Consider the following 27397-nt stretch of genomic DNA (forward strand, 5'->3'; position numbering starts at 1 on the left):
CGTTGGGGATAATGAAAATGGACATGCAGGGACTTTTTTCCAGTTCGACGCAATCGAATCGAACCTACGTAGAAAGTTCCTGTTGCAAATAATTGTACACGTCCGTACCTTTCCCTGTTGCGAACGATTATGTTTAGAAAATTGAGCATTTTATCTAGGCAAAGTAATCAAGTTATTTGATCGCTCGCAGTGATGAAATTCGATGTTACTTGATCGAGACCCCGGCTGACAGAGTTGGATTGTGCATTGATTATCTTGTGATTACTTTTGTAAAATCGTGATTGTCAGATTAGTCGTCTGTTTTTGTGATTCGTAGACCGTGGATGTTTATGCAAATTTCTATTGGTGAATCTTAAGTTGAAGTATGTTTCGTCTTCTGTACAGTGTAACATGGATATTATTATTGATATTTTATACATTTTCGTTATGAGTCCATAAACATGTGCAGTGTAGTAATCTGCAATCGTAAATTAGTCATTGTTAGTCTTCCAAATTGAAAGTTCCAAGGAGTTTTACATCTCGTAATTCTTCAAATTATAGTTTCACAAAGGCTTACAATGTTTAATTTGTCGTCTTTGAAATACAGCCTAGTGATACTTAACCACGATTCTTGGTTATTTAGAAACCACGACAGTGGTGAGTTGTACCGTCTATAATCACGTTTTGTCCAACGCTGATATCAAAGCACGGCTTCGATGGCGTCACGAGCCTCTGCACGCGAATGATTCAGAATTAGCGGGATCCTGCATGAACAATTGAAATCGAAGCATGTCGATGGTGCGCCACAGTGAGATGGAACATTGCTGATTTCTCATCCCTACGATTATCCTTGAGAATCGAGTTTGTAACGGTACAACATACGTGTACGTCTCCTGGCGGTTTATTTCTCCTGCGATCACTCGAAATGAGTTTGACCAGTCCTTTGATTTTCGTTCGACGACTAATCCTCGGAGATTTATCTCCTCCAGCGACGTACGACCTGTCATCGTGTTCTATTCCTAGAAGATCCTGCTAAATATACCGTTTCCAACGATGAATAATTTAAGGAGTACGCGACGCGTAAATTAATTGAATTCAAAGTGAAATTATATTTTTACAAGGTTATTCTTTGCAACGTAAGGATTTCAAGAGTTTTGAGATTTTTCCTGCACAGGAAAGGCACTATGTAGGATATCCTTTTCAAAACCTTTCTATAATCAATTCCTTTTAAATTCAAATATGTAATTTATATTTGAGAATCTAGTAATACTTTTTCATATAAATTCATCCTCCAAGTCTGATTTTGAAACGAAACTCACCACCGCAATTTTTCTCCCCATTTCGAGGTCCGCTTCTTGATCTGCACGCTGCGTTTTCTGGCCTTTCGCGGGCAGTTAGGCGCACGTACCGTTTTCAATCGAACCGCGTCATCGGAAATGATTGCTCCAGCTGTTGAAGCAAATCGTCCTCGTGCCGCACGTTTCAAAGCGACTCCGTCGAGTGTTGCGTGCCTTATAATCCGTCTGCCTTGATTTACTACGCGCTACGCGCTTCAACTCCAGGCCTATCCATCACTAGAGGAAACAGTGAACACGATTAGACAGCCGTTCGGTCTCCTAAATTTGCCAATTAAACATCGTAATTGATTGACAAACCTTTATGAGTGGATGCTCGGGATTGATTAACGACCGACTACAATCGGAGCGAAAACTGCACGCGGTGGGTTCTTTTCAAAAATAGGTTGCTTTTTGCTCTGTTGCGGATTCGCCGGTAACGGTGCTTTGGGAAGATCTAATCTGGTTAGGCTTTCCTGAGTATTTTGTCGGAATATTAAATCATTATAGAATTGAACACGTAACACAAATTGTTTGAGAGTACTTTGAAGGTTGTCGTATTATTAAAAAACAAAGGCTTACGATGAGTATAACATTGTTTGACTGATTAATAGAATCCGAGGAAAATCCTTATTATCATATACGTGACTTAATGGACTCCCATAAAGACCTACTCGCGAACAAGTCGCAGGACATGCGATTAAATCAGCATAATCGACGAGTGTAGCCGATCGAACCAATTGGTTTAATTTGAAATTTGAAACGCTTTCGCGTGGGGCACTTGCTGTACACGGAAATTAGTAGCCAATGAAGATTCGCTTATTGGATCAACCACCAGCCGTGCAGTCGATTTCTACTCGTTTCATTCCCAAATAACAACGTGTTGCACTGTACTTAAAACTTCGTTATAGACCGCCATGAATAATCAAGGTTATCGAGTCTTCCCTGCAACATCGAGGCCCGTTTAAAATCGCTGGCATACTTACAATTAAAAACGTGTACAATTTACATAAATATGTCGCTGTTCATTAAACTGCAACATTCAGCCACGAGCCACTTTGCAAAATAATTACTAGTCAGGTTATTGCAATATTATACAAATTACTATATTATTACACGTTGACTGCCACGCAAGTTCTAGGGGATATTCTCGACGTTTTGTGAAACTCTAATGTGAAGAATAAAATTATTCGATTGTTCAGTGGATCATTGTTACTTCATATCATTTCTAGCGATAGTGACTTGATCTAAAATGAAGAATCAGACTCTGTTAATTGTAAGCATCATTATCTCAGCATTATTCCACTGTTATCACATTAAAATTGACAATTAAATCCCCGTGGGACCATGGAATATTTAAATTCCTAAGTCTTGCACAATCCATGTGTCAATCACTCTATTCGCAATAATCTGTTGCACACCTGTACCGAAGAAAATCCCTGTGTCAGGAGTCGGTATGAAAAGTGCCTATAAGGTTACAGCTTACCTCGGTAACGTAGCTGTAAACTGCCGATTAAGGCAATTTCACATGGATTTGCATCTTGTCGGGCCCCGCGGAGCGAGGGAGAGCCGAAGACGTGAAATATATTCATTCTGCCACTGGATGAAGCCTCTGTGACCTCTGCTGGCCGTTGTGCCTGCGATCCTCATCGATCTCGAATTTCTAGGATCACGAGAACCGCGAAAACACGGCGAGAAACCGCTGGACTGTGCGTAGGCGAGCGGAGACTTCGATGCGCCGACAAGATAGGAAGGAGCGCGAAAAACAACGCACGGTGGTACGTTGTATCCTGAGCTCGAGCTATTGATATAACTACTCATATTTATCGCTGCTGGAAAAATTTGTTGTAGAATTTATCCCAAATTACATATTATTAGAAATAATGCCAAGGTATTAAAATCTACGGAGCATGACACTCAACAAACTGTTCATTGTTAACGCGTGCATTGTAAACGTTTTGTACCAGGTCCTGAGGTCGAAACAGTCATGAACATTTTTTAAAAAGTTAAATATTTTCTGCTTCGTCGAAACAATCGAAGTTGAACTTTTATAGTAAAAGTTCTCACGATGTAGGTACCGACTGGGACATATAATGATAGAATTTCTACTTCGATTAAAATTTTGCAGCTGCTCGATCTTCAGATAAACGCGAATCGCCCATTCAGAATCATTCAAACCCTCGATCTCCATTCATCTCGCCACCCTGGTTCGCCTCGACCTTAAAGGATGACCTTCAAGACTCAGAAATCATCTCGAGTCATTAGCATTCGCGTCGTCGCGTCTCGAATCACCTTCCTTCCTTTACGACACACGAATCTCTCAATTATCAACACCTTGCTCGTAACCGTAAACCTCGTCGCCTTTTACCGCCGATAAATGCTCGGTTACGAGTTTAATCGCGGCATTGTGCGCCCCGTGCGTGCGAGCGTGTAATTTTCTCGCAACGCGAATCGAAAGGATGGTTTAAGGACGTTTTCTTCGCAATGGAGTTTCGTAGTTGCGGGGCAAATTTTCAATAGTCGGTTGTGTCTTCGAATTTCATCAGCTACGACGGACCGTTCAAGGGAATAGAAACATAAATTGCATGCTGTGCAACGTTCGCGGAGATTGAGTGATGATGTTTGAATGGGGGCTCGAGGTAAATCGCTACTTTAATGGGGCTTATACAACGCCATGGCGAGCGAGAAACGGGTCGTTCATTTTGAATTCTCTTAAACAGAAGTATCAAACGTATCCGTCTGTGGATTACGTAATTCGAAGCACACAGGCTGGGGATGAATTGGAAAAATTGGCGATGTAAAACATTTACAAATGACGGTGTAACGTCCATCGTTTTCCACAGTTGAAGAATAAACGTGAAGTTGAGAAAAAGTGTTTTATGACAAACAGGCATCTCCTTTTTCACGAGATTAATTTTTGTTATAGATTTCGATGAAAAATCGAATAAATATATTTCTAACATTCAGAGACAATGTTATTGTTTGCGTTAGGTTTTCATTATGGAAAACGCTTAATTAAGCAGACCGTTCAATATTTACGAAGCCGAGGCGCACTTCGAAGGGAGCTCGATAATCTGAGAATCGTGATTCCTCGTCCAGCGATCGCGAGCTATGAATAATAATGGAATACCTTCGTGATTTCTGGCCGCCACGAGATCCGTGCACGTTTGGCGGCGTCCGTTGAGTTTCGCCCTGTAATAACACATCGGATAATGCAACCCCTGCGATGATTAGTTGCACGCGTATATCACGATCTAAAATCAATAATTCTGCCAGAGAACTGTCGGAGCATAATGATTGATGAATCTATCGAACACGTGTTACGTGTAGACATTGCGGATGCATCCTAAATCTACCAAGTATTCGTCTGTGCTAAGAAGAGACGGATCTTTAGATACTTCAAAGCAGAGTTGCAAATATTGCAATACTTTTGTAACGCATTATTAGAAAAATATTATTCGCTACTTTTTCAATTTGTAATGGACATATTACTTTCTTAACCTCTTCAGAATAAAAAGTTGTTCATTTTCTTGTTTAGCTTATAACCGTCTCTGCTTCAGATTTCTATGGTTGTCCACGTGTTTTGAACACCACTGTACGTCGTCAACGTGCACGAATGTGGTAGCAGCTATCGAACGGTTGTTTGCACATCGTGGACCGGTTAGGTGTGCACCCGCGGGTGCAAGTCGACGCCGATCGTGATTTCGATCGGTATTGTGAGAATGTCTTATTGTTAAACGACGGTCGTGCACACGATTCGCACACGCGGAATGCAGAATCGATAAGTCTAGTCGTGAGCAAATTGTTGCAGACGTATATCAGCACGACCATTCGCAATTAAATCGGCGTTGTTGCGAATTTCTTTGGAAGATTCCGATTTTTAAATAATACTGCCAAGTCTGACGCGCGTTAAGCTTGAACCTTTGGCGGAGAACAGCATCTATGACGTAGGAAGTAAATTATAGTCCTGCGAGGTAGAGTATTAATCCTTTCGTCACGGCGTGCTTCAAATATAAAGTGATGCATAGGTGCAGGATGGGATCTGTAATATCGTGGGATATCACGACTTGTAGCAAAAATCCTGTATGTCAGTACTTTTATCGTGTTGGGTTACATTTGCTCAACATAACCATTATTTGGCATTATTTCAAAGCTAAAATAAATTCGTAAGAGAACGTTGCTTCTTTTAGAATTTAGGTAAAGGACAATATGTACATTCTTGAAGAAGGTGCAGAATTAAAAGGATACAATTCTGACTGTACTACATCCACAGTAAAAATGGTGGCACGATTTAAGCCCGCAATTTTGCACGATAGAGTCAGAAAATAGTCTAACATTATATCCACATTATTCCATTTGTATTATCATTGCGTTCCTTTTACATTATTTTCAGCATTAGGTTAATGACAGCATGTGCCTCGCCTTCATGCCCAAGAGTACTTACGTTCTATGCTTTAATTCTCTTCTTCCACACGTTTCTTCTGTCAATATCGAACTTCTTAACACAGAAAACCTCGACGCAGTAATGATATGTTATTATTCTCATTACGAAATGGTTTAAACTATTTGTCACGTCTTCTTTCCCCGCAGGTAATCGCCAGGAGTCCCGTTGTAGATACCTCGTTCCTCGATTCATTACCACTTCGCTTATCAGCTTTCCATAATTATGTAATAAAGTCCTGGTTCACTTCGCGAAGAGAATGGCCATTCTTAACTGCCAGTGACCGCAGAACTTTGAAAACTGACTGAAAACGGCCACGGTGTGCGCGTGGAGCTTCCTTCGAAAATAATAGCGTCATTATCTCTGTCTCGGTAGCTGCGTTTACCCTTTATGAGGTATCGTAGAAAACGTAACCTCGAAAAGTTCGTAATTGTCTACGTGTGGATCGTAGTACATCCACGTGTCCCGACCGTGCATGTTCATCCTGGAGGGTCACAGAGATTCCAGCTCATATTTCCGGGTACCTGGGAGCCGCTCCAGTAATTGTGCAACCGAGCAACCCTAAGCATATACTCTACTTCAATTTTGCATATTCGTAATTTCGTTTCCAGTAATCCACGGACATCGGCGACCTCGGAACAATTTGCATGCAGAGAGCTTCAATCGTTCCTGGAAACTATACGTACAGGACCCATGGAGCGTAGAACAATTATCATAAGTGCAGTTTGCTTGGCTGGTTATTAAGTGGATCGGTCGTGATTGTTATTTGGTGATACGTTCTTCAGGAATATTCGTATTGTTCTTAATTAAGAGGAGAGAAAATATACGTATGAATAAGTAGGTGATGGGTGAATGTTTGTCCGAAAAGTTTGAAAATGAAAAGGATATCGTGTTTAACTTTAATTTCGATAAGATGATCATCGATTTTTAAAAACTCTGAACATATTAGCTATCGAGCGCCTAAAGCTTGACAAAATACCCCGGAGTCGTTCCGTTATTGCTTCCAATAGAACAATTACCATTCATGCGGTCCTTTTAACACTAATACACCGTTGAGATTAACATTAATAAAATGCTGACCTAATCCCATTGTTCTCAGCGTTACAACCGTGACCGTAATCGTCTGGAGTCCTATAAACACCATGAAATAGCCAGTATCACCTGGCCGTCCACGCAATCCCGGTATTAATTACAACGAACGACGTGCCGTGCATACTATACACGTGCGCGCATTAATCCCACCAATGGCGGTGCGGAAAAATTGTTCATTCGATGGTCTTGCAATCTTCGTTTTCTAACAGTATGCACGTTCAACTGAAGCCCCTTGCAGCTGCGCTCGACGCCATTCTATTGATTTGTGACCACATTGTCACCTTTTAATTACACACGAGCAGCAAATTTATTTGAAGGTTCATGCAGGAATTTCGCTTGTTTGCCAATAATCAATATTTATCTCGAAAAATGGACTGTGTGAATTACCACGTGTGGATTAAAAAGAAAACGAGTCGAGCGTAATTGTTTCTTGTAATTGGATACACTAAAACATCAGACGGCGAGAGCGACGTTTCGCATGCCAGGTAATTAAGGACAGTGCTGGATTCAACTGTACTTTTCGTTTATATCGACCAACGCGTATGCAAATTGCAACGAAGCGACACCATTGCCGAATGGACGACTTTTCGAAATTCTGAGGGACGTCGGAGATTAATTTAATTAATTCCTGAGTGCGATGAACTGATTTTGAAAATTTAAGTCGAGTGACATCGAGCTTCATCAGAGATGAAGTGAATCGAATAAATAGCAATTTATCCAGAACCTTTACTCGATCGAATAGCTATGAGGTTTATTATTTTCTCTCTAAATCCTTCCGTGATCTCAGCGAGGCTAAATCATCTTTTAAACCGTTTCGTGGACCCAAAGAGATCGAGAACCGCCGTCATAAAAAAATAACGAGAGAAATAACGCCGGATCGAGTTGCCGATTCGACTTTCCCGTCACAAAAAAGAAAGAGGATTACATTGAATTTGGTGCCCATGGGATGAAAGGAGCGGCAGAGAATCACGAGAGCGTCATCTCACTTTCATCAAGCAGCTACCGCGAAGCCTTCATTCAATTCCCCTCGATCGAACGTCGATCCAGCGGCTTCTTTCTCATTAAAGAGGCCCACCGAACGACACGATTTACGATAATCGACAGCCAAGAGCAATTAACGCCGGCAGCACTCCTCGCGGTGTCCCCGTTTATTCGTAGGTGTACCCTGGCTACTTGCGCGCCTTTTACGATCGACCATCGGATAACGAGCCGTTGATTAACGATCGAGAGGAAGCACACGACCTCTTGAAAACGAGTCAACGGGACGATCCGCGCCGATGAACTCTGACCTTAGCCGAACCACGTTGAATCCTCGAAACCGAGCGTGCCTATTCGCCGCGTGATAGATAGTGTCGCTGGTGGAACAGGAATCGTGGAATTATGGGCGCCCCAATGCTGATAAGCGCCGATTCTCGGCACGTTCCGAGCCCGGTGGTTCCCAGAACGGTTTAACGTGGAGGTTAGAACCGTCTAACAGGATCCGCGAGTTTGGTGGGAATGGTTTCAGTGGACACACTTACAGGTGACAGTCGGAACCTTGGATTTGTTAATATTGGAATCGGGTGTTGAGCTGATTTCTTGAGCTGATTTCTTTTTGTGCGTTGAAATTGCTTAGCGAAGGTCTCATGCTCAGACAGGAGCTCATATCTTGAGTATTACACCGTGTTTCTAAAAATATTTAAAGGGTGGTTAAACAGATGGCTCACACATGATACCATCTTCTGGAAACATAGGAACAATGAAAAATCTTCAAACAAACGTGTGTCCTGCTTCATCTTGACCCCTATTTCAAGTCACCATCCATTGTTGTCACTGACAACTCTTCATCACAGACGGAGCTAGTAAAACTAACTCTACTAAATTGTGTACGTACTATAACTCACTCTTTTTGTTGCCAGAGATATTAACAGGCCAATCTTATGTAAATTTCTTGGGCAATCAATCGCAGGAGCTATTAGAAGAAATTCCATTAGATGTTGCACGTGGCGTGTGATTTATGCATGACGATGCAAGGCCACATTTCTACCAAGTAGTCAGGCAATTCTTGAACGAATGAATTTCTAATGGCCGCACAGGTCGAGCAGGTCCTATTGCTTGGCTTGCTGTTCCCTAGATTTATATCACATTCCTCGGTGATAGTTAAACGCTATAGCGCCCATGATTTCGTTTGCATAGGTTTCTTCGTAAGTTTCTGATTGCTCAAACAATCATATCGAACTTGATTTTATATAAGTTAGAACTACTTCGCTTGCGCTCGAATTCCTTCGTTTCCTCTTTTCCCATATACTAACATTTATCTTAAATGAATGTCAACAATCTGAATCAACAGTCGACACAGTCCCATTTTACTGTATTTTCCATTCAAGAAGAAAAACGTGACAGCTTGCATATGTTCCCGGGGCTCGAAACAAAATTACCATTAGCGAGTAACAGTTCTCACGGACGACTCGGTTATCGCGTTGAAAAAAATCCACGCGATTACTAAACGCGTTTGTCTTGGAATCCAGACGCAATGAAGACCCGCGCAGCGATAGAGGACAGGAGACTCGAGGCTGGAATGAGATATTGTTCCTTGCGGTACTTTTGATCACAGTCGCCGCGTGTTCGGTTGGCCTCCGGTGTTCGGTGCAGCTGTATACCCGCGAATCGATTATTTATCGGTCGCAGGAGGGACACAACCGGCCTTGGAGCCCGCAGGAGACAACGTCTGACACGACCGCTTGACCCTGACCGTCGTCGTGCGCTCACCGCTCCTCCAGGTTGTCTTTCGCCATTTTTTAACCCTTTGCACTCGGAGCCGTCTCGTTACGGAACATCTCCGACGAAGGTCTCCCAAATCAGAAGTTGCTTTTCCACAAATCAATCAATAGGTTTCTTCAGTGATACAAGCACCTTATACAGGTATTCCTTTTTAGCTGACATATTGTACTCAATTTTATCATTGCGCTACTTTTAATGCTTTCAGTGAATCTGATCTTTTTTTAGTGTGTATTGTAATCGTTTATCTAGATAAATTCGTTGAATTCATGTTGAGGTTGAATAAGAAGAAATAAAACTAATTTATTTGAACATAATTATGCTTCATTTATACTCTTTCTTACCATACTCAATAATGCTCTTTTGAGACCAGATGATCTGAATATAATTGAAACCCATTACCAAACATATAAGATACAAAATGAAGTCACGATAAGCCATTTTTTCAAAAATGTTTCAATTGATCCCAGTCTACCTTAGTTATTTGAAACAAACCTTTGCACATCTATTAAAGCATAATAACACTATATATTTAATGCAATAAATGTGAATAACACGTAGACTAGTGCAAGGGTATCGAACAGAATACATTATACCGGAGCCCTGTAAACAATGGCCCTCGAAAGGTAGGCGACCCTTGCCATTATCCGTGAGAGAAGACCGCGTGCTCATCGCTATACAGAAAAGTCACCTGTACATGCGTGGCTCGAATTGTTCTTTACCTTTCGAGCTAGGAAACTCCCCTGAAAGGATTCCATCGTCGAGGAACATTGAGACTTCGAACCGCCAAAGCGCGTCTCGCGATTCGCCGTCATTGTACGCATTTGCCAAGTTTGGATCGACGTATCCTGTGATCCCTGAGCACGACTGATTTATCTACGCGCTGAGAAACGTATCTCCGATCGACACGATGTCTCCTGAGAAACCTAGGACGCCAATAGCCTCCCATCGGTACAACTGAATCCCATGGTTCCCTTCGCGACAGCGCGTAATCTCTTTTTCATAATCAACGAGGTAATTCGCGATAACGCCGTTTCTCGTTTTCGCCGATCGTTCTTCAAAGGAATCGGGAGATACGTTTTAAATGGACGTATTGATAGATATTTAGCCATTTTTTACAGTACTACGGCTGGCTGTTTAATCCATTCATTGCTAGGCAAATTTAAAACGTTTTGCTTTGACCGCCAAGATTTAATACAGTCGTGTAATCTAGGTTATTATTTTGATAATAAAAAATGATATTAAATTTGTTGCTTTAAAAAGAAAATTTACAATGTTTTATGTTGAGGTAAATAGCTACCATTTAATATGGATAAGAACTCAATGTATTAATCAAATTCTTTTAAATCTGGTGTTTGAATTCATCGCTACAGTTGGCTAATAGCGAAACATCCTGTTAATTCCTCCTACTCCAACTTGACTGACAATTTGAAAAGTCCACTTGCAAGTTCCATATTTTAACCTGACCTCGACACCAACAGAGCTGATGTTTCTAATCCCACTACTTCTCAAACTATCTAATAAAGAGCTTCTAATTATGTCGCAGCCTCCACTTCGTTACAATTCGTCAACTGCCCGCGAACAAATGTTCTTCGATAAATCTCCCAGCGTTGATTTCTGTTCTAATCGCTAGAAATCTGGCTTAACGACGCCTGGTTTCAAATCTGTAGATTAACCAGATGTGTAACATAGATTGAGAACGCACCAAGGAGAGTTAGCCTTAGGCTAGAGCAAATAAGTAGTAAAAGCTGGACACGGGATGATTCATTTCGAAGTGGAAGCATTGCTCCCCGCGTGTTCCGATACACCCTGTATGAAGACGCCTGATTTCGACGATGACAAGACCGCGGAGTGAAAAAGGCTCTTGCACGTCGGCGACGTGACTAATGTCTCTGGACTGTTCGCAGTGACGGAACCTGAGGATACTTTAACGTCATAATCCGACAGGTGAAGTACGGTTAACGTGCTCCGACACATGTGCACACTGTCCGTTCGCCCCGTATGACGTTGCGTAAAACCAGCGGGAGTCCTGAGAACGATGAACTACGCGGGAATGTAAATAGGGCTATTCCTGTCGACTTTAGCCACTGTTTCTTGTCATTCCTAGAACGCGGATCAATCGAGGTCACTGGTGAACTCTGGCAATGTCCTTGCACAGGTTCTTCTTTGGTTGTTTAAATTCCCTGTCATCCTTATGACTTTGATTTCGACTTCCCTAACCCTTTGACGAGTACGAACGAGCATATTAAACGATTGGGGCTGTGGATTTGTACTCTGTTTGGACACACCGGTGCGTTGTATTCGTCAAAGGGTTAAGCATTTCAGGAAAGAAGAGTACCCTCTCAACCGCACGAGCTATTTCCTTACGAGTAAAAGTAGGTTAAAATCGAAAGTAACCATGTTGCCTGGTTCCCTTATTAGTGCAACGTTTCAACAACATCACCCTCCACCTCTCCCCTTTCTCTTAACGAGTTCCCTCGGTCTAATCGCAGTTTCAGATGCCAAAAAATAGGAAGTCAGAAAGCCCGCGACACTAAACTACGCCTGAAGTCCCCGACGGTCGCAAATCGCGTCGAAGAGGGTACCGGTTCCTTAACGAGAGAGCGCAATAGGATAATGCTTGACCGTTTATCAAGATTTCAGTGTTCGATGTGGTTTCTATCCGCGCGTGTGCACATTCGTACAACTTGGAATGTCTGAAAATGGGTAAAACGTGTTCTACCGGAAAATGCCGTTCCTCGTTGAATTTTTCAAGGGCCTTAAATCGTCGCCGCTATTTCTCGCGCTTCAACGACGGAGAAGAGCGGTGCTTATAGCGATTTGAAAATTATATTTCCGTTGTCTCGAGGGAAACGTGAATACGCGCGATTATATTTTCCGTGTAATCGGGAGAAAACGTGTCGTTGGCAGCTATAAAACTTTGGATGAAGACTAGTTAATTTTCATTGCCCAATTGATAGATTAGAATATTACCTCTTGCATACGGTAAAATCCTTTTAATTGACGCAAGCGATGAAAGTTGAGATTATATAATTCCGAATTTATGCGACGATTTAGGAACTGGATTCGTTTGCGGGACGTAAATGTAATGAATGGAGCAGCCAGCCAGTGCTTGATGAAGCTTTAAGGGAGTTAGTTTGGAAATTGGAGAGGATTGGGCACATTCCCTGTAAGCTGAAATATTTCTCTGAGAACATTTCTCGGAAACGTGTATATACGCTTTTTGCAGTCAAAGGTTTAATCACTAATCGTGTCTGATCAACGTGTCGGACCACTAATCGTTAATGTACACCATGAAATTAGAATGCCCATTTTCCCCATCGCAGATAAAGGATCGATAAGCATTTTCGTACGATAATTAACAGAATTAATGTACTGTACAGCATTCGCTGAGGTTCTAGGTGCAGCCATCGACTTCAGCGTCGCTAAAATTAAATTCAGTTAACCGCAACTTAACATTTAGCTCCTTTCCCGCGGCTCCGACGTGTACACCGTCCAACGCAACCGAGTGTACCGCAAATCATGCACGACTACCTTATCCAGCGATCCGAGCAATGAGATACGAAGCGGAGAAGACACTCGACAAGCAGAATCTTTACGAACTTAGCCAATTGGCCCGGTTACGTTTAGTAGGGCATCATTGTTACAACTGGAGAAAGCCCAAGGGAGAGTCCCGTACATCTTTCGACTTTCCTAAGATACGCGCCTTCGTGCAAGACGACACACGTGGCTACCAAGAGAGAAAATACCGTCGAAACGATTTGCATATTTACGGATCCAAGGTCAGGACACTTCGATCGTCGGGAGTCGTCCTGACATTGTGGCGATCGCTCGATGCAGGTTGTCGCGAGTAGAGTGAAAAGGAATCGTTTGTTGTTTAAAGGGAATTTTAATTATAATTCACGAACCAATCACGACTAGTGCATCCGTATAAATTTGTTGCTACTGTATATTTACATTCTCGCCGATTCCAACTTTCCTCGTGGTTTCTCCATGCCATAGCGAGTCGCATACACAACAGTCGCATAGATTGCATCCCACGACCCGGACCCACGACGAAACGATCATTACTCCTCGGTGTCGCCACAAAAGGAATCTCCGTGCTGTTTGAAAGTGTGATGATTCAGTTAACCGTGACGCGTGGTCTCCACGCGTGAGGACGGTTTATATTCGGGTCATTCCACTTGAATCGATAGTACCTCGCGTTCTATGTGAAAAATTCTAGTGAAATTGAAATATGACGTGGTACGCGTAGAATTGAGGGGTGTTTGAGTCATCATTTGGACATCACATATTTCTAAACTATATATCGAAGACTTAAGCGACTTAAAGTACCTCAAGATTAAATATTGCTTTCGACTTTAGAATTATTCTAAAAAGGACGTAATATAATTTCGGGTAAAGAGCCAAGTTGTATAACAGCCAAGTCGATTCTTCTTCTTATTGGACCTAATTCACGTTGAATATTCAGAACCCGTCCCTGAATGAATTCGGTCGTCATCGACAGAACCATTAACATTTTAACGATCGCCGTCTCCCCTGTGCGATGAGACAGCGACTATTAATTCGGAATTAAAAGACTTGTTTTGCAACAGTCTCTCGAGCGAGGCTCTCCTCTCGGTCGATGCCACGCGAGGAATCCTCAAACGAGAAATTTACGATAATGAAGATCTTCTAAATTGAGACGTCGAGGAGGAAAGGTCCCTGCCAAAGGAAAATGGTTCACCTTAATCGATAGTTGATTTCGGGTGCGATTTCGTAATTCCCTTGCAGTATCATGTTTTTATTTGTCATCTATTACTCGAATAAAACTTTACCATTCAGTGCCCTGCAATAATCGAGATCACTTCAATTGAGATCCAGAGGGCAGATCTCAGAATTGTACGAAGTATTACGTTTCTGTGTGCTTTTTCAGAGTGCAACGTCGCGGGATTCGTCAGCAGCACTGGCCAAGTTGAGAGGGTGCCTTACGTTTTTCTACCCCAACGCGGCCAGATAATCTACCCTCACGCAGAAATTCGCTTCGAAGGTGAGTTCCTTCATAAATATCAAAAATTACATCACGAAGAAATGAATTAATCGTTCAGGTGACGAACTACATGCTGGTCATCGATATTTTCATCCAGTTGTCAACTTTGTAAAAATAATTTTTGTACACACAGGATAGATAAAGAGGACCTGTAACAACATTTAAGCACAATTGTTGGTGCGATCATGATTGATATTAAATAATTATCAATAATTCTTATACGATCTTACAGTCACGACATCGTTAACACTCGCCTTATTCGATTGTTTATTAACTTTCTACAAACAATTGATACCTTTTCACGCTGCTAGTATAAAGTATAGATCATTAGCAACAATCGAGGGTCGTTGTTGTTACGGCTCTGATCGAAATTAAATAGTTATAAGCATTTCTCGTAGCCGGGACAGCGCAAATTTCAAATTTCGTTACCCGTAGCGCCATCCATCGGATTGCGCTCGAAGCTCAACTGGACGGGTAACGAAATTTGAAATTTGCGCTGTGCCGGTTACGAGAAATGCTAACATATCAATTTTTTTCATTTAAAATTCTCTTCCTGTAAGGTGTAACGACACCAGTCTGTGGTGTCGCTGGCGCTCAGCAATTAGGTCGAACAGGATGGTTGGAACTAAGGAACATCTCGGACACCGAGCCGCCCTTTAGATTGTTCCGTGACGAGGGCAGGACGTTTCTGCTGGTTGGTAACATTCTCCAAGAAGAGATTTTCCATTTATAAACTTATTATCTTTCGTTAAAGTGCATATTATTTTTCATTGAAATATACCCATCTTTAGTGGATCGGTGAAGCAGGTCTGAAAGAGGCAGCAGAAGGTCGAGTAGTGACAGCCAAACTGGTCTGCAGGGACGCTTCATCGAAGTCGAAGCTTCCTATTGTGTTCACGCCGTGCGTGGCTTTCAGGGTGGCTGGTTCGCCCTCGAAAAGCAGTAAGTAACAGTGCTCTAAGAACAAGAACAAAAATTTCATTGTTTCTCAATGATTCTCTTCAGACGTTCGAGAAGTGACGTTCTCTTCAACGACTCAACTCACTCAAGGGCTGTCCACCACCGAGTACACAGCCATAGGTCTATCCTCCGTGATCCTGGCCTTGATATACATCGCAAGCGTGTCTTTATATCTGCATAGCAAGAAGGCCAGACGAAAAATTATCGAAGAACCAGAATTGAACCTGTCACCTGGTCGAGAAGTGAGTGGATTGGTGAAGAACAACCCACTGCTCGCTGCATCTAGGCATTTCGAGAGCGACGCCAACAGTGGTTTAACGGAAAGTGACCTTGGCGATGAGCTTCCGGCCAGTGACGGAGAACAGGGCTTCGAAAACGTAAGTGGAACTAGTATTTTCCTATTTTCAAATTACAGGCGTATTTCTTCTTTCGAATTTGAACTAGAGGATCCTATTGAAGTATAGGATACATCGTGAAATTAACAAGTCCTTTAACTATTTAATGCTTGAGCAAAAGATTAAGTACAAGTATCATCATGGTTATTCAATGTGACATCGTTAATATCGTCGAAAAGCAATTATTAAAAGAAAGTAAGTATTTGCCTCCAGAGAAAGTAAGAATCTTATGTAAAGAGACTCATTTCCATAAATCAGGTAACATCGGCCGTCATCCACCCTCACTGCGTTTATTTGGAGCAGTCCGAGCTCTGCTTCGGTTCCGGCTCGATTTTAGGTGAAAGGATACCGGAAGAGGATGTACGAGTCGTGGAAACCGCGGAAAATCCCCATCAGCAAGATATCCCTGTACTGCCCGGGGCACAGAGGAGAAAATTATACTTCAACCCAGCCTACTTCGACAGACAGTTATTGCTGGTAAGCTAACAACTATCAGCTTAAAATAGACTTAACCGAAGTATAATAAAAACAGACATGATAAGTGAATTTGTTCCTTGAGTCGTGAGCTTGGATAATCCCCAGATAATTAAGGACAGCCCGGTATTTTTCTAGGCGCCCCCTCCAGCCGCCATCGAGTTCCTTCTCAAGATTCGGGAGGTTATCTCTATTGCCAAGCACAAAATGGCCGCCAAGAGATATGTTCCTACCCTCAATGGTAAGTTTTCTCAAATCTCTTTGGTTTTTGGTTCCTCCTCCCACTGTTATCCAAGCGAAAGCATTTGGCTGATCAAGGTTACTTCTTCACTTTGAAGAAACATGACATAGGAAGGTGGAGGAAGTAGCTTCGATGGCCTTTTAATTTTTGACTAATTCGTTAAAAAAAAAAAAAAAACGAATTCTATCATTCAATAAAAGAATAACAACTCAGGTATACCAGAAGAGGAGAACAGCTCGGACCGATGCGACTCCACAGGCAAGAACCAGCAACGATCGTCGCCGAGTTCGGTTCAGGGCTCGACCGCGAAGTCGCGGAAGTCCCAGCGATGCACCGGGTGTCCTGGCTGCACCGACTCCTTCACAGCCACGTCCACGCTTCCGGAGACCGATCTACCGAATCCAGGTGAGAGCAAAGTGCGAGCGTGGCTGGAGGACGTCAGGACGCCTCAGCGTCGCTGGCGAGACACAGAAGAGACCCGGAGGAACTTCCAAGAAAACACCAGCAGCTTCGCCAAAAACCTAGAGTACCTCAAGGAACTCGCCAAGCGAGACTTCGACTCGGAAGGGAGGAACCCAAAGGGAATGGCTCTGTACGCTTGGAAGGACAACACCACCTTGAAGAGCTACCATCAGACGGCAAGGAGCGAGATCATCACGCCTGACGATCGACACAGCATTTCCAAACGATCCACCAAGTCCATGTTCGAAGAAACCAACTGCTACCGGGAAAATGGCGATTCGAGTGGGTCCAGTGGTGACGACGCCCTAAACGCGAAAGTTAGGAGGACTATCGAGAATTCATTCATCGAACAGATGGAGGAGAATGGTATAGTCGAGCGGAAGGAAGACCAAGGAAACACTTCCCCGAAGACTCCTCTCGAAGACAAGGAAACAGAAAAGATAGAAGCTGGCTCCAACTCGTCGCAAAGATCAACAAAGAAGTCGAACGAAGGCTCAACTCGAACGAAGAAGGAGCTGCCTGACATGATAAATGAGCTTCCAAACGCTAATAATACCGCGAAACGTATCATGGACGCTGTTATTCGTGAAATGGTGGGCACGAAGGTCCTGGAACAGCAGTCGAAGTCGGGGAACATGGATTACGAGGTGGACAGCTTGGAGCGTTCCAAGTCCAGCCGGAAGTCTTCGACATCCCCTATTTCTACTGACCAATCCAGCCCTGCTCTGTCCACTGCTTTACCCATGGACGAGGAACTGACCATGCAAAACGCGGTGATCAACACCAGGACTGGCGAGATGACGATCTCTAAGCTGAACAAAGACGTGCTTGAGAGGAACTATTATAACAGTCTTCCTGAGTTGATTTCCTCGCAAAGATCCGAGAGCTACTCCCTGGTGAGCGAGGTGTACGTAAACGACGGCTATGACAGCCCAGCCTGCAGCGACGACTCCGGTCCAGAGATCCAATACGAGCCAGAAAACCCTGGACACCTGACCATCAAGGTCCAGGATTCCCCTGACAACTACGTGAAACAGGATGAATCGGAGTACGAGCCAGATACACTGGACAGAAAACCCATGAAGCTGAAAATCAACGACGACGTGAACTACGAGAAGGAGGTGCCCGACGAAGTCTACGTGGACTCCCTGGAGAGACCAGCTCAGATCCTCCTTAAGAGCAAAGGCAGCTTTCGCGATCAAACTTCGGTGAAGAGCGATACGGGCTTGCAGCGCGGTTACGGCAGCCTCCGTGAGATCTACGAGGCCAGAATTAAGTCCAGTATGAGGGACTCCAGTTTGACCAACAGCACCAACTCGTTGAACGACCACTTGGAGGACACCATGTCCTGGAAGATGTGCAAGTACCTGACACCAGACAATCGACAAGCGAAGAGACAACGACAACCGAGCAATCAGCCCGACGTGGTCCCCATGCCGCCTACGGAGGACATTTATCAACACCCCAAACCCCCTCGGCGGGTGAAGGACCTGATACCGTCAACGAACTGCCAGAAAACGTCGTCTCTGTCAAAAAACGGCTGGGACAGGAGTCCTGCCGAAGCGGGTGACCCTACGACCAGCAACGGTGCTCCTGTCCCCAGCGACCATTCCAACGTAGGGACCACTGATCCTTGTTCCTGCGAGCCAAGCTTGGACGTCCACGTCAGGAACTCGGTTCGAGGGAAGTGGAAGACGGAGTTCGAGCAGAGGACGCATCCTGGGGACTCTGGTGACTGCAAGCAACGATTTTCGACCTGCTGGAAGGACACTCGTCAAGAGGACAAGAGGAGACTTCTGTGTCAGTGTCATCTCGGAGACAGAGGACTGGAGAATTCTCGACAGAACCCTCAGAGAAGACGCCAAGAGCTGAGATCTTGCACGCGAGGGCAACCAAGGATGTCCAGAAGCTGCGAATCGATGACTAACCCGATGTGTCGAGTTCCTGGGTATCATCAGTTCCAAGGGAAGGTGGAGGACAGTGGCTATCTAAGCAGCACGGATAGCAACGGGTCGCAGAAGAGACTGCTGGGTCACGAAGTGTCCAGCGTCTCCGAGACTGATGAAACGGAATCTGTCTGCGATGGCGCCAGTGAGAGCGGTGCCGAGAGCGTGGGAACCGATAGTGTCTTCTTTGGGAATTTTCGCAGATTGTCGGCGTTCACTAGTTTCCCGAAGAGCATGGATTCTGGTGTCGATATTTGTCCCAGAAATGCTTACATTCAGCCTCTTATAGTTAGAAACGAGAACGTGGAGAGGACCAACTTCAGCACAAGTGATAGCGAAACGGAAAGCTTCATCACCGTTCTACCACCACGAGAAACGATCAGAGAGCCAATTTGAGTTCGATGGCTCTCTTTGAAATTTGGTAAGGAATCTATTAGAACAATTTATTTATATTTTCGTGAAGGTTTTTTTTTAAAGTAAGTATTACTAGTGTTTCTTCAAATTGTACAATGGAAATAGAGTAACATCGACAGAATTTATAAATTCTAGTAGGTAAACACTGCAGTTCAGTAAATAGGTTCTCTGTTTGTTCCTCTGCAGTATAAGAGTTAACAAGGAAAACTATGTAAAGGTCTTGAATGAAGTAGTACAAATAAAAAATATATTTTTCGAGTTACAGAAAATAACAATACTTTTTTGACTATAATGTTCTTGGAACAGGAACTTGAATGATTATTACATAGCACGTTTTACTATAAATTTTAGTATAATGTCTAGGATTTCCCTTGTGGGAATTAAGATGTTCACTGTCTTCGAGTTTTGTTTAATTATAACGTGTACATATTTCTGTATTATATAGAACGAGAACGAGATTTTCGAAACGTGAATCCTGCTTGATCAAACGATTGCGGCCAGTACGTTTAATTAATGGTTAGTTTAATTAATTAAATTTCGAACGCAACGCGTTCTGGAGTTCGTCAAGCGGGTACCAGAGTCTGCATGATTAACAATCTCCAGGCTACGACTAGGAGTGGCATTAAAATTTCGTTGGTTATATTAAAGCCACTGGTTAACTAAAGTAACTAGAAGTAGCTGCAGGAACGCTCTTGCACTTCGTATTGTACAGCTTATATGTATTATAAATCTGTTATAGCGAATGATTATGTTATCATTAAATATTATTTAAATTCATAATATGATTCACAGCGAATTATAGACGCCTAATATATTTATAATAACGTGTGGTACGAAAACTACTACGATAGTAAATGTGGGGCAGTATTTATTTAATATTTCTTAAATAAGTTTATATGAACTTCGAACGATCATTTAGGTAAATCATTTAGGTAATGAAAATTACGGCTGACACTGCTTGAAAATTGCCATCGTAGTATCGTAGCTTAATTATTAAAATGGCCGAATGTGCAATATTAGCTTGTAAAGGAAAGTATATAAATATATATATATACTGTTAATAAGAATATTGGTATCTTCAACCGCGACAATTAGAATTTTATTTGCTAGTCGGTATAATAATAATTTCCTACGCGAAGATAGAAATACGCTATATAAAATAACATAATATATATTACCGCGCGCAAAGCGTAATAAATAAAGCTAATATACGTTTATTTTTGTAAAAATTTCAATCTAAATAAGGGATTAAAAACTAAAATCCATTTAAACGTATTTCAAAGTTTATTACGAACTGAAACGTAATGATATCTTACCAAAATGGTATTATAACTTTATACTGTTTCTTCGTCAATATAACTAACATTTTTGTTATTGCATTTTAATTATTACCGAACAACATAGTCAAAAGTATTTTAATTTCGTGTACTCATACATCAAACAAAGCATTATAATAGTTAGTTATTAATGAATTACCAACTTTTTTACGAATAAAAATTATTGTTCCATTGCAGTTTAATTATTTGACTATAAATTAATCTTTTCTCCGTTGTTGCTATAACGAAATATGTTACGCTTTGTTTAACGATAGCATACACTACAAAACAGAGTTACTACCGATATATATTTATATGTATTTTTTACTTATATATTTTCTCTATTAATTTATACCATAATATATCTTAATATATTCTTCCGTTATTGCGTTAATTTATTATAGTTTTACTATCAGTCATACGAGCACAAAAGATGAAAATTGAATTCTTGAAAAAATTAGTAAAGAAACAACAGCGATTGTTACGTAAGAACCTGATTTTTTAATAATCCTCGCATATATTGTAATAAAATAACATCCTCTTTTTATATCGGAAGCGCACGCTTCGACGTACCTGCCAAATGTATATACAAAGTAGATTTTAATATATTGAATTTTTGTAATGTATCGTAAGGATATATAGGAAAAATTGTTGTATTTTATATTGCGTTTGCTGAAGTAATGCACATATATATATTTACAAATGAACGTTGCAAGTAAATGTTTATGAATATACACGCAGTAGCCGTGTAGTGTAAATTAGCGTAGATTATTATTAATTATTTCAGTGACCAAAAACAAACTGCGTACGATAAACGATAATTTCTGAAATAAAACGATATGTAATCGGTTTCGTTTAATCGAAATTCTCTCGGTGGTGTTGGTAGAGTATCGAGATTTTTAAAAAAGGAGCATGTAAATTTGTAATTTTAAAAGGGATATGCATCGACACATCAAGTTCACTTATTGTTTATGTAAAATCGAATAGGAACTAAACTTTATTGAACTTTATCTGATTACAAACGCTACTGTTTAAAATTATACTATGATCATATATGTACACGATTATGTATGAAATTTATATTTATAATTTGTATGTTTGAAATTTGTGAAAAAACAAATATATTCTTAGTTATTGCATGTATTTATACACAAAATGATATTATTTCTACGTATTACATATTACTCTTTGCCGCAACTCTCAATATAAAATAAAAATAATACAGTTTTCATTTAATCAAGCGTGTAACATATTTTCTGTATGAGCCTGTCAAGTATACTTCATGAAATAACAAGTTCAGTGATGGTCTCAAAATCAAAAAGGAAATTAACATTTAGTATAAATATATTTAAAGTAAACATTCTCTAACAATTCAATACACTCGACGATTAAATGACTTATCCTTGGGTACAGTGTCTGATCTATCAAGGTCTAGTTCTGCCGACGTATCCTGTAATATTTTTAAGAGAACGGGCAACATTTTGTCTCTGAATGATTTAACCTTTTCCAAATTCTGTTCATGGTCTTTAACACCTTCGTACTGAACTATATAACTTATAGTACTCCACAAAACATTTCGAAAATTCAATAGTAGATTTGCAGTCCTGGAAAAGTGATAACATGTAAAATAAATGTTATGGAAATTCAATGCATAAATAGCGAATGAAAAATTACGAACTCTTCATTGCAGTACAACGATGTCTTATTAGCGTTATTTATTGTCAAACGAACATTGTCTTCGCCAATATCCTACAAACATAATAATTATTAAAAATGGTTTGAATAGTGATATTCAATAGTAGAAAACATACCTTCCATTGATGGATTTCGTGTTGGTTAAATAAGAAAACCGTTAAAGGTGAAATCATACTTGTATCGGGAACAATGCTGACTCGTTGCCGTGCCATCTCTGTTCGATTAATGTATGTCAAAAACTGGCTTGGCCATGTTGTGCGTTTGTAATTTACACTGTCTTTACGAAGAGCAACTTTTGACCCGTCTCTGAGGAAAAATACATACAATGCAGTTACTTATCTTATGATGTAGTAATGCACATTTCAAAATTCTGTACTCACGCGGCTAATAACACGTCTGCATGTTTTGTGAAATAACCATTTTGATTTCCAAAATCTGATTTTCTTAATAAATGACCCGTTCCCGAAAATAAAATAGCTCGTGTTAATGCATTCTGATCACCATAAGTATTTGCAAGCTTACAGTCACTAATTGTCTGAAGAATACCGCTATTGATGAGCTCGTTTACATGCAAATCGTGTACATCTACAATTAAATAATATATAGTAATAACAATTGAAACATTGAACTTCATTAAATACATATTGTTAATAATCTTACTTGATAGTAAATACAAAGATTTGTTATTCTTGTCGCGATATAACGGATGAACTTCCGTCCTTCTCCATTCTTTATACATTCGTAACAAGGCAATATGATCACTTGTACTGTGATACGTCCGTTTTAGTTCAAGCATCTTTGATTTATCATTTAACGAATTGATGGATAGTTCACTCTCAGTGGTAAACAAGACAATTATTGATAAAATAGGAGACAAACATCTGCAAATTTAGAAAAAGTCACTTAGTACAAATAATGCAAATCGACTAAAATTCATATATAAATTTTAATGCACGTACTGAAATATAGAAGCAAACACCACTGCTCTAGCTAATGTAGGATCCAATGTAAAATATGTTATACGTTTTCCTAAAGGTGTGAGATTTTCATTCTCGTCAAGAATACCAAGTTCTTCCAAGTTTTGTATAGCCCACGATACTGATATTCTATCAGGTTGTTCAAGCATATTATTAAAAAAATCATGTAATTTCTTGTTGCTGTATGTTTTACTAATAATAGCTGCCTGGTTCAATGACGTTCTAAATATTTCCGGCTCTGGGTACATTTTTAATTTTTCATATTCTTCTTTTGGGATTAAGTGGTAACTTTCTCCAGGTCTAACACGTCCAGCTCTTCCTTGTCTATATATGATTAAGAACATTAGCACATTATCTTAAATTTTGATATTATTAAACAAAATAATTATTATGGTAATTTAAACAAGTACCTTTGACAAATATTTGCCTGCGATATCCAAGAACTGTACATGGTGTACAATTTCTTATCTGAACACCAGTACATATCTTTCTTAACTGCAGTGTCTACAACGTAAGTAACATCTTTAATAGTAATACCGCTCTCAGCAATGTCTGTAGCTAAAATAACTTTTGTAAAATTCTCAGAAACAGAATTGAAAACTTGTTGTTGCTGAATATGTGTCAGTTTGGAGTGAAGTGGTAGTATCATTGTGCTAGCATCAATTTGGTTTTCTAACAATTTCCAGACATACTTAATTTCTTGCCAACCTGGAAGGAAACATAAAATACCTCCAGGTGGTTTATTTTCTAAAATCCAGCGGATTAATTGTACTACTCTGTCATAAGGAATGTCCACCTCTTTGGGATCAAACATTCTGAACGACTTCTTATCAAAGATTTCAATGTCATCTAGAAAGTGCATTTTTACAGGAAATACTTTCCCAGGGACGTCAATAACTGGACAGGAAAAGTATTTTTGGAATAATTCTGCATTCATAGTTGCAGACATAATGATAATTTTCAAAGACGGGTTAGCCGCTATCAGTTCTTTCAAGAGATTAAGCAATATATCAATCTGCAGAGTTCTCTCATGGGCTTCGTCTATAATTACATGTGACATTCCACTTAATGTAGGATCACTTTGTAGCTTCCGTAACAGCATACCAGTCGTGCAAAATAGAATGGAACCCCGTTCTCTTGGTATCGTATGGTGAAGTCGCACATGATAACCAACCACGTCGCCTACAGCCTCATTTCGCTCTGCAGCAACACGTTCAGCCAAAGATACAGCTGCAATTCTACGGGGTTCTGCCACCAGTATATTACATTGGTCTGCTCTATTATTTTGTATATAATCATTTAATATATACTGTGGTACTTGGGAGCTCTTGCCACAACCGGTATCACCTTTGATCAAGAGAACACGATTATCTCTTAAACTATCAAGAATTTGTGTTCTGAAAAGAATTTTATTTTATAAAAAATGTTTATTTATTGTATAATATATATAAATATACAATTCTATTTTCTAGTAATAAGTAATTTTCATTCCTTTATTTAGACTTCTTGACAAATTAAAACAAAATACTACTTTAGAAAGAACAAAATTTTTCAAGAAAGTGAATAATATACGAGTTTTCATTACATACCTGTACTTAGCAATAGGCAAATTATTGTCCCTATTTCTTGTATATGAAAGTCGGTCCATTAAATCAGAATTACGATACTGATTATATCTTCGTGATTCCGTATAGCGGGATTCGTTAGTTGCATCTTTTTGTGAAGTATCTTGATTAATATTGATAGTATGTGACGCTTGTATTACTTCTTTTATCTCCTAAAAGTATTTATTGTGAATAACCGATTCAAAAAGCATTGAAAGTATTAAAAATATATCCTTGAAAACACAACTTACACTATTAAATGTGTTTACTAGTGTTTCAACTTCGTTTTTAAATTCTGACTTAAAATTTAAATTGCTAGGCACATTCAACAAATTTTTAATTTCTTCTCTGCTATATAATAGAGGTCTTGATCCCTTAATTTTATGGAGGGAATTCAACCAAGTCAAACACTGCCTTGCTGTGTGTGCTGCAACTACATTTTGTTTTATTCCTGTATCAGTAAAAGTCTTTTCCAAGGGCCATAAAACCTTCAAAGTACATTTGAATTTTTTGACACCAGAGTATTTAAACTTTTCATATTTGAAAGACATAGATTCTTTCATGTTAAATTCCTTATTTACAATATTATAAAAATTAACAAGGGTTTGTACAGGTTGAGGATACAATTTTGCAATACCTGCAATTAATAGTATAAAAACATGTGTAAAGAGCAATATTTTGATAATAAATGTTATATTTATAAAATTAAATATATAATAAGGATATTCTTATCGTTGTCTTATCATACTTACGGTCTTTTGAGATTTGTAACTTATGAGATAAGAATGAACTTCCTTTATCATTTTGTGTAGGTTCCTATAACATTTTATTTAGTGCTATATCTACCAAGTTTTTACATTGTTTTCAATAAAATTTGTTATTAATTATACTTACTGTATCCAAGTCAATATTTTCTAATATTTGGTCCTTACAAAATTGAGACTACATAACAGAAAATATTACATTAAGTTTAATCAATTTTTACTGAAATAAAATGTTAACATTAAGTTGATGAATATCCATATCTTACTTTCTCAATATCGTTGGACTTTAGATTGGTTTCTACTTCATTGTTATGAGAAAATGTTTTTGGATGTACATAATTATTTTTGAAAAATGCTGTACATAGTTGATTTCTTTGACGTGATAATGCACTGTTCAATAAAACTATTATTAGCATACATACTTTTAAATACAGGTATACTCTGGTTCAATACCAGTGTTATACACTAAAAACCACCATAAATTAGTTTAAGTGTTACTTACTAATTCCATATTGATTTCCTTAGAGTAGATGTAATTTGAATCAAAGACATTTTTTACATTATATAATAAATCTATAACAAAATAAATATCTTATAAGTATTAAATTATACATATTTGTAGAAATATTATAGGCACATTCAAATGTGAAGGATGTATAATTTTTCTAACTGTTGTAACATAAATTTAAAGGATGAAACTATCTTCCAGATATTTTATTTACTGATGTGTACATTATTTCATCATTTATTACTATAAATTTATATGGAGAATTTTTTTGTATATAACACCAGTAGTTTTTAAAATAATATCATAAGATTGAAAGTGTCAAGTATAGTTTCATTTCTTAAACTTGAATTACAACACTTAAAAACAATATGTATCTCTTATTTTTTGTTGTCCAAAAAAAATGTGAAACTTCATTAAAATCAACATTAACCACATTACAAATGTTCTATAAAGATTACATGTACATAAAGATTAACATTAAGTAGCAAGAAATGAACATTTATATGACGACACAATATAATTATACAAGGAATACATTTATCATAAAGAAAATCATTCTAATGATTAATTAATGTTCCAGAAAATATAAAATTGGATTTCCATGTATTATATTTACTGAATCGACTAAACAAACCGCATTACGGTTAAAATTGTATCACGCTTTACAGAAATATCTCTAGTGCATTACTAAATTTCTTATCACTTTTCACAGTATTTGGAAATCATTAACGTACACATCAATTAATTATTTTTTAATATATATCAAAAACAGTCTATCTTGTAACTTTGAGCAACTTCGAGCACGTTTCAGTATATTTGCACACATTTGTGGATATCTATACCACGATACCACCATAGATAGAGTAGTATAGTGCACAAGAAGCGAAACTTTTGCAGGACTTACAATGTGTAGTTTTATAGAAGCAAAACTCATGTTGAAACCTTTCGATGTCCGTATCCTTATACAGGGTGTCCCAAAAATGTTGTAACACCTTGAAAGAGATGGTTC

The 27397-nt window shown here is 39.5% G+C and overlaps 2 protein-coding genes across 4 annotated transcripts in view; one reads left to right on the plus strand and one right to left on the minus strand.

The window, feature by feature from the left end:
* The window catches only part of LOC128873840 (uncharacterized), an 83135-nt gene extending 62316 nt beyond the window's left edge, over positions 1 to 20819 (plus strand). Inside the window, exons 7-14 of the mRNA XM_054117742.1 lie at positions 14519 to 14632; positions 15193 to 15326; positions 15424 to 15574; positions 15638 to 15969; positions 16246 to 16464; positions 16600 to 16702; positions 16916 to 19531; positions 19970 to 20819. Of these exons, the coding sequence (XP_053973717.1) occupies positions 14519 to 14632; positions 15193 to 15326; positions 15424 to 15574; positions 15638 to 15969; positions 16246 to 16464; positions 16600 to 16702; positions 16916 to 19506 (3644 nt within the window). The 3' untranslated portion in view covers positions 19507 to 19531; positions 19970 to 20819. The remainder of the gene's footprint in view (positions 1 to 14518; positions 14633 to 15192; positions 15327 to 15423; positions 15575 to 15637; positions 15970 to 16245; positions 16465 to 16599; positions 16703 to 16915; positions 19532 to 19969) is intronic.
* Positions 20820 to 21819: 1000 nt separating this feature from the next.
* LOC128873152 (ATP-dependent RNA helicase DHX30-like) lies at positions 21820 to 27273 on the minus strand. 3 transcript variants are annotated; one of them, XM_054116496.1, is made up of 14 exons: positions 27123 to 27273; positions 26383 to 26453; positions 26147 to 26270; positions 26011 to 26058; positions 25869 to 25932; positions 25368 to 25753; positions 25102 to 25289; positions 23923 to 24909; positions 23495 to 23836; positions 23196 to 23416; positions 22916 to 23120; positions 22652 to 22841; positions 22519 to 22589; positions 21820 to 22444 (listed from the first exon to the last, which is right to left on the minus strand). In XM_054116496.1, exons 2-14 carry the CDS (start codon positions 26430 to 26432, stop codon positions 22213 to 22215), a joined length of 3108 nt encoding a protein of 1035 aa, XP_053972471.1. In that variant the 5' UTR covers positions 26433 to 26453; positions 27123 to 27273; the 3' UTR covers positions 21820 to 22212. The 3 variants fall into 3 exon arrangements, with proteins under 3 accessions (XP_053972471.1, XP_053972473.1, XP_053972472.1); XM_054116498.1 differs by lacking the exon at positions 27123 to 27273 and adding an exon at positions 27077 to 27095; XM_054116497.1 differs by lacking the exon at positions 27123 to 27273 and adding an exon at positions 27005 to 27039.
* Positions 27274 to 27397: the final 124 nt, after the last annotated feature.

The sequence above is a fragment of the Hylaeus volcanicus genome, chromosome 3 (genome assembly GCF_026283585.1).
Source record: "Hylaeus volcanicus isolate JK05 chromosome 3, UHH_iyHylVolc1.0_haploid, whole genome shotgun sequence".
NCBI classification, from domain to species: domain Eukaryota; kingdom Metazoa; phylum Arthropoda; class Insecta; order Hymenoptera; family Colletidae; genus Hylaeus; species Hylaeus volcanicus.

Coding starts and splice junctions, on each gene's coding strand:
- LOC128873152 (XM_054116496.1), bottom strand. CDS start 26,432: ATGTCTTTGATTCAAATTACATCTACTCTAAGGAAATCAATATGGAAT. Junction 25,290..25,367: donor TAGTAAACACATTTAATAGT/GTAAGTTGTGTT, acceptor AAATACTTTTAG/GAGATAAAAGAAGTAATACA. Junction 23,417..23,494: donor GTGTTTGCTTCTATATTTCA/GTACGTGCATTA, acceptor CTAAATTTGCAG/ATGTTTGTCTCCTATTTTAT.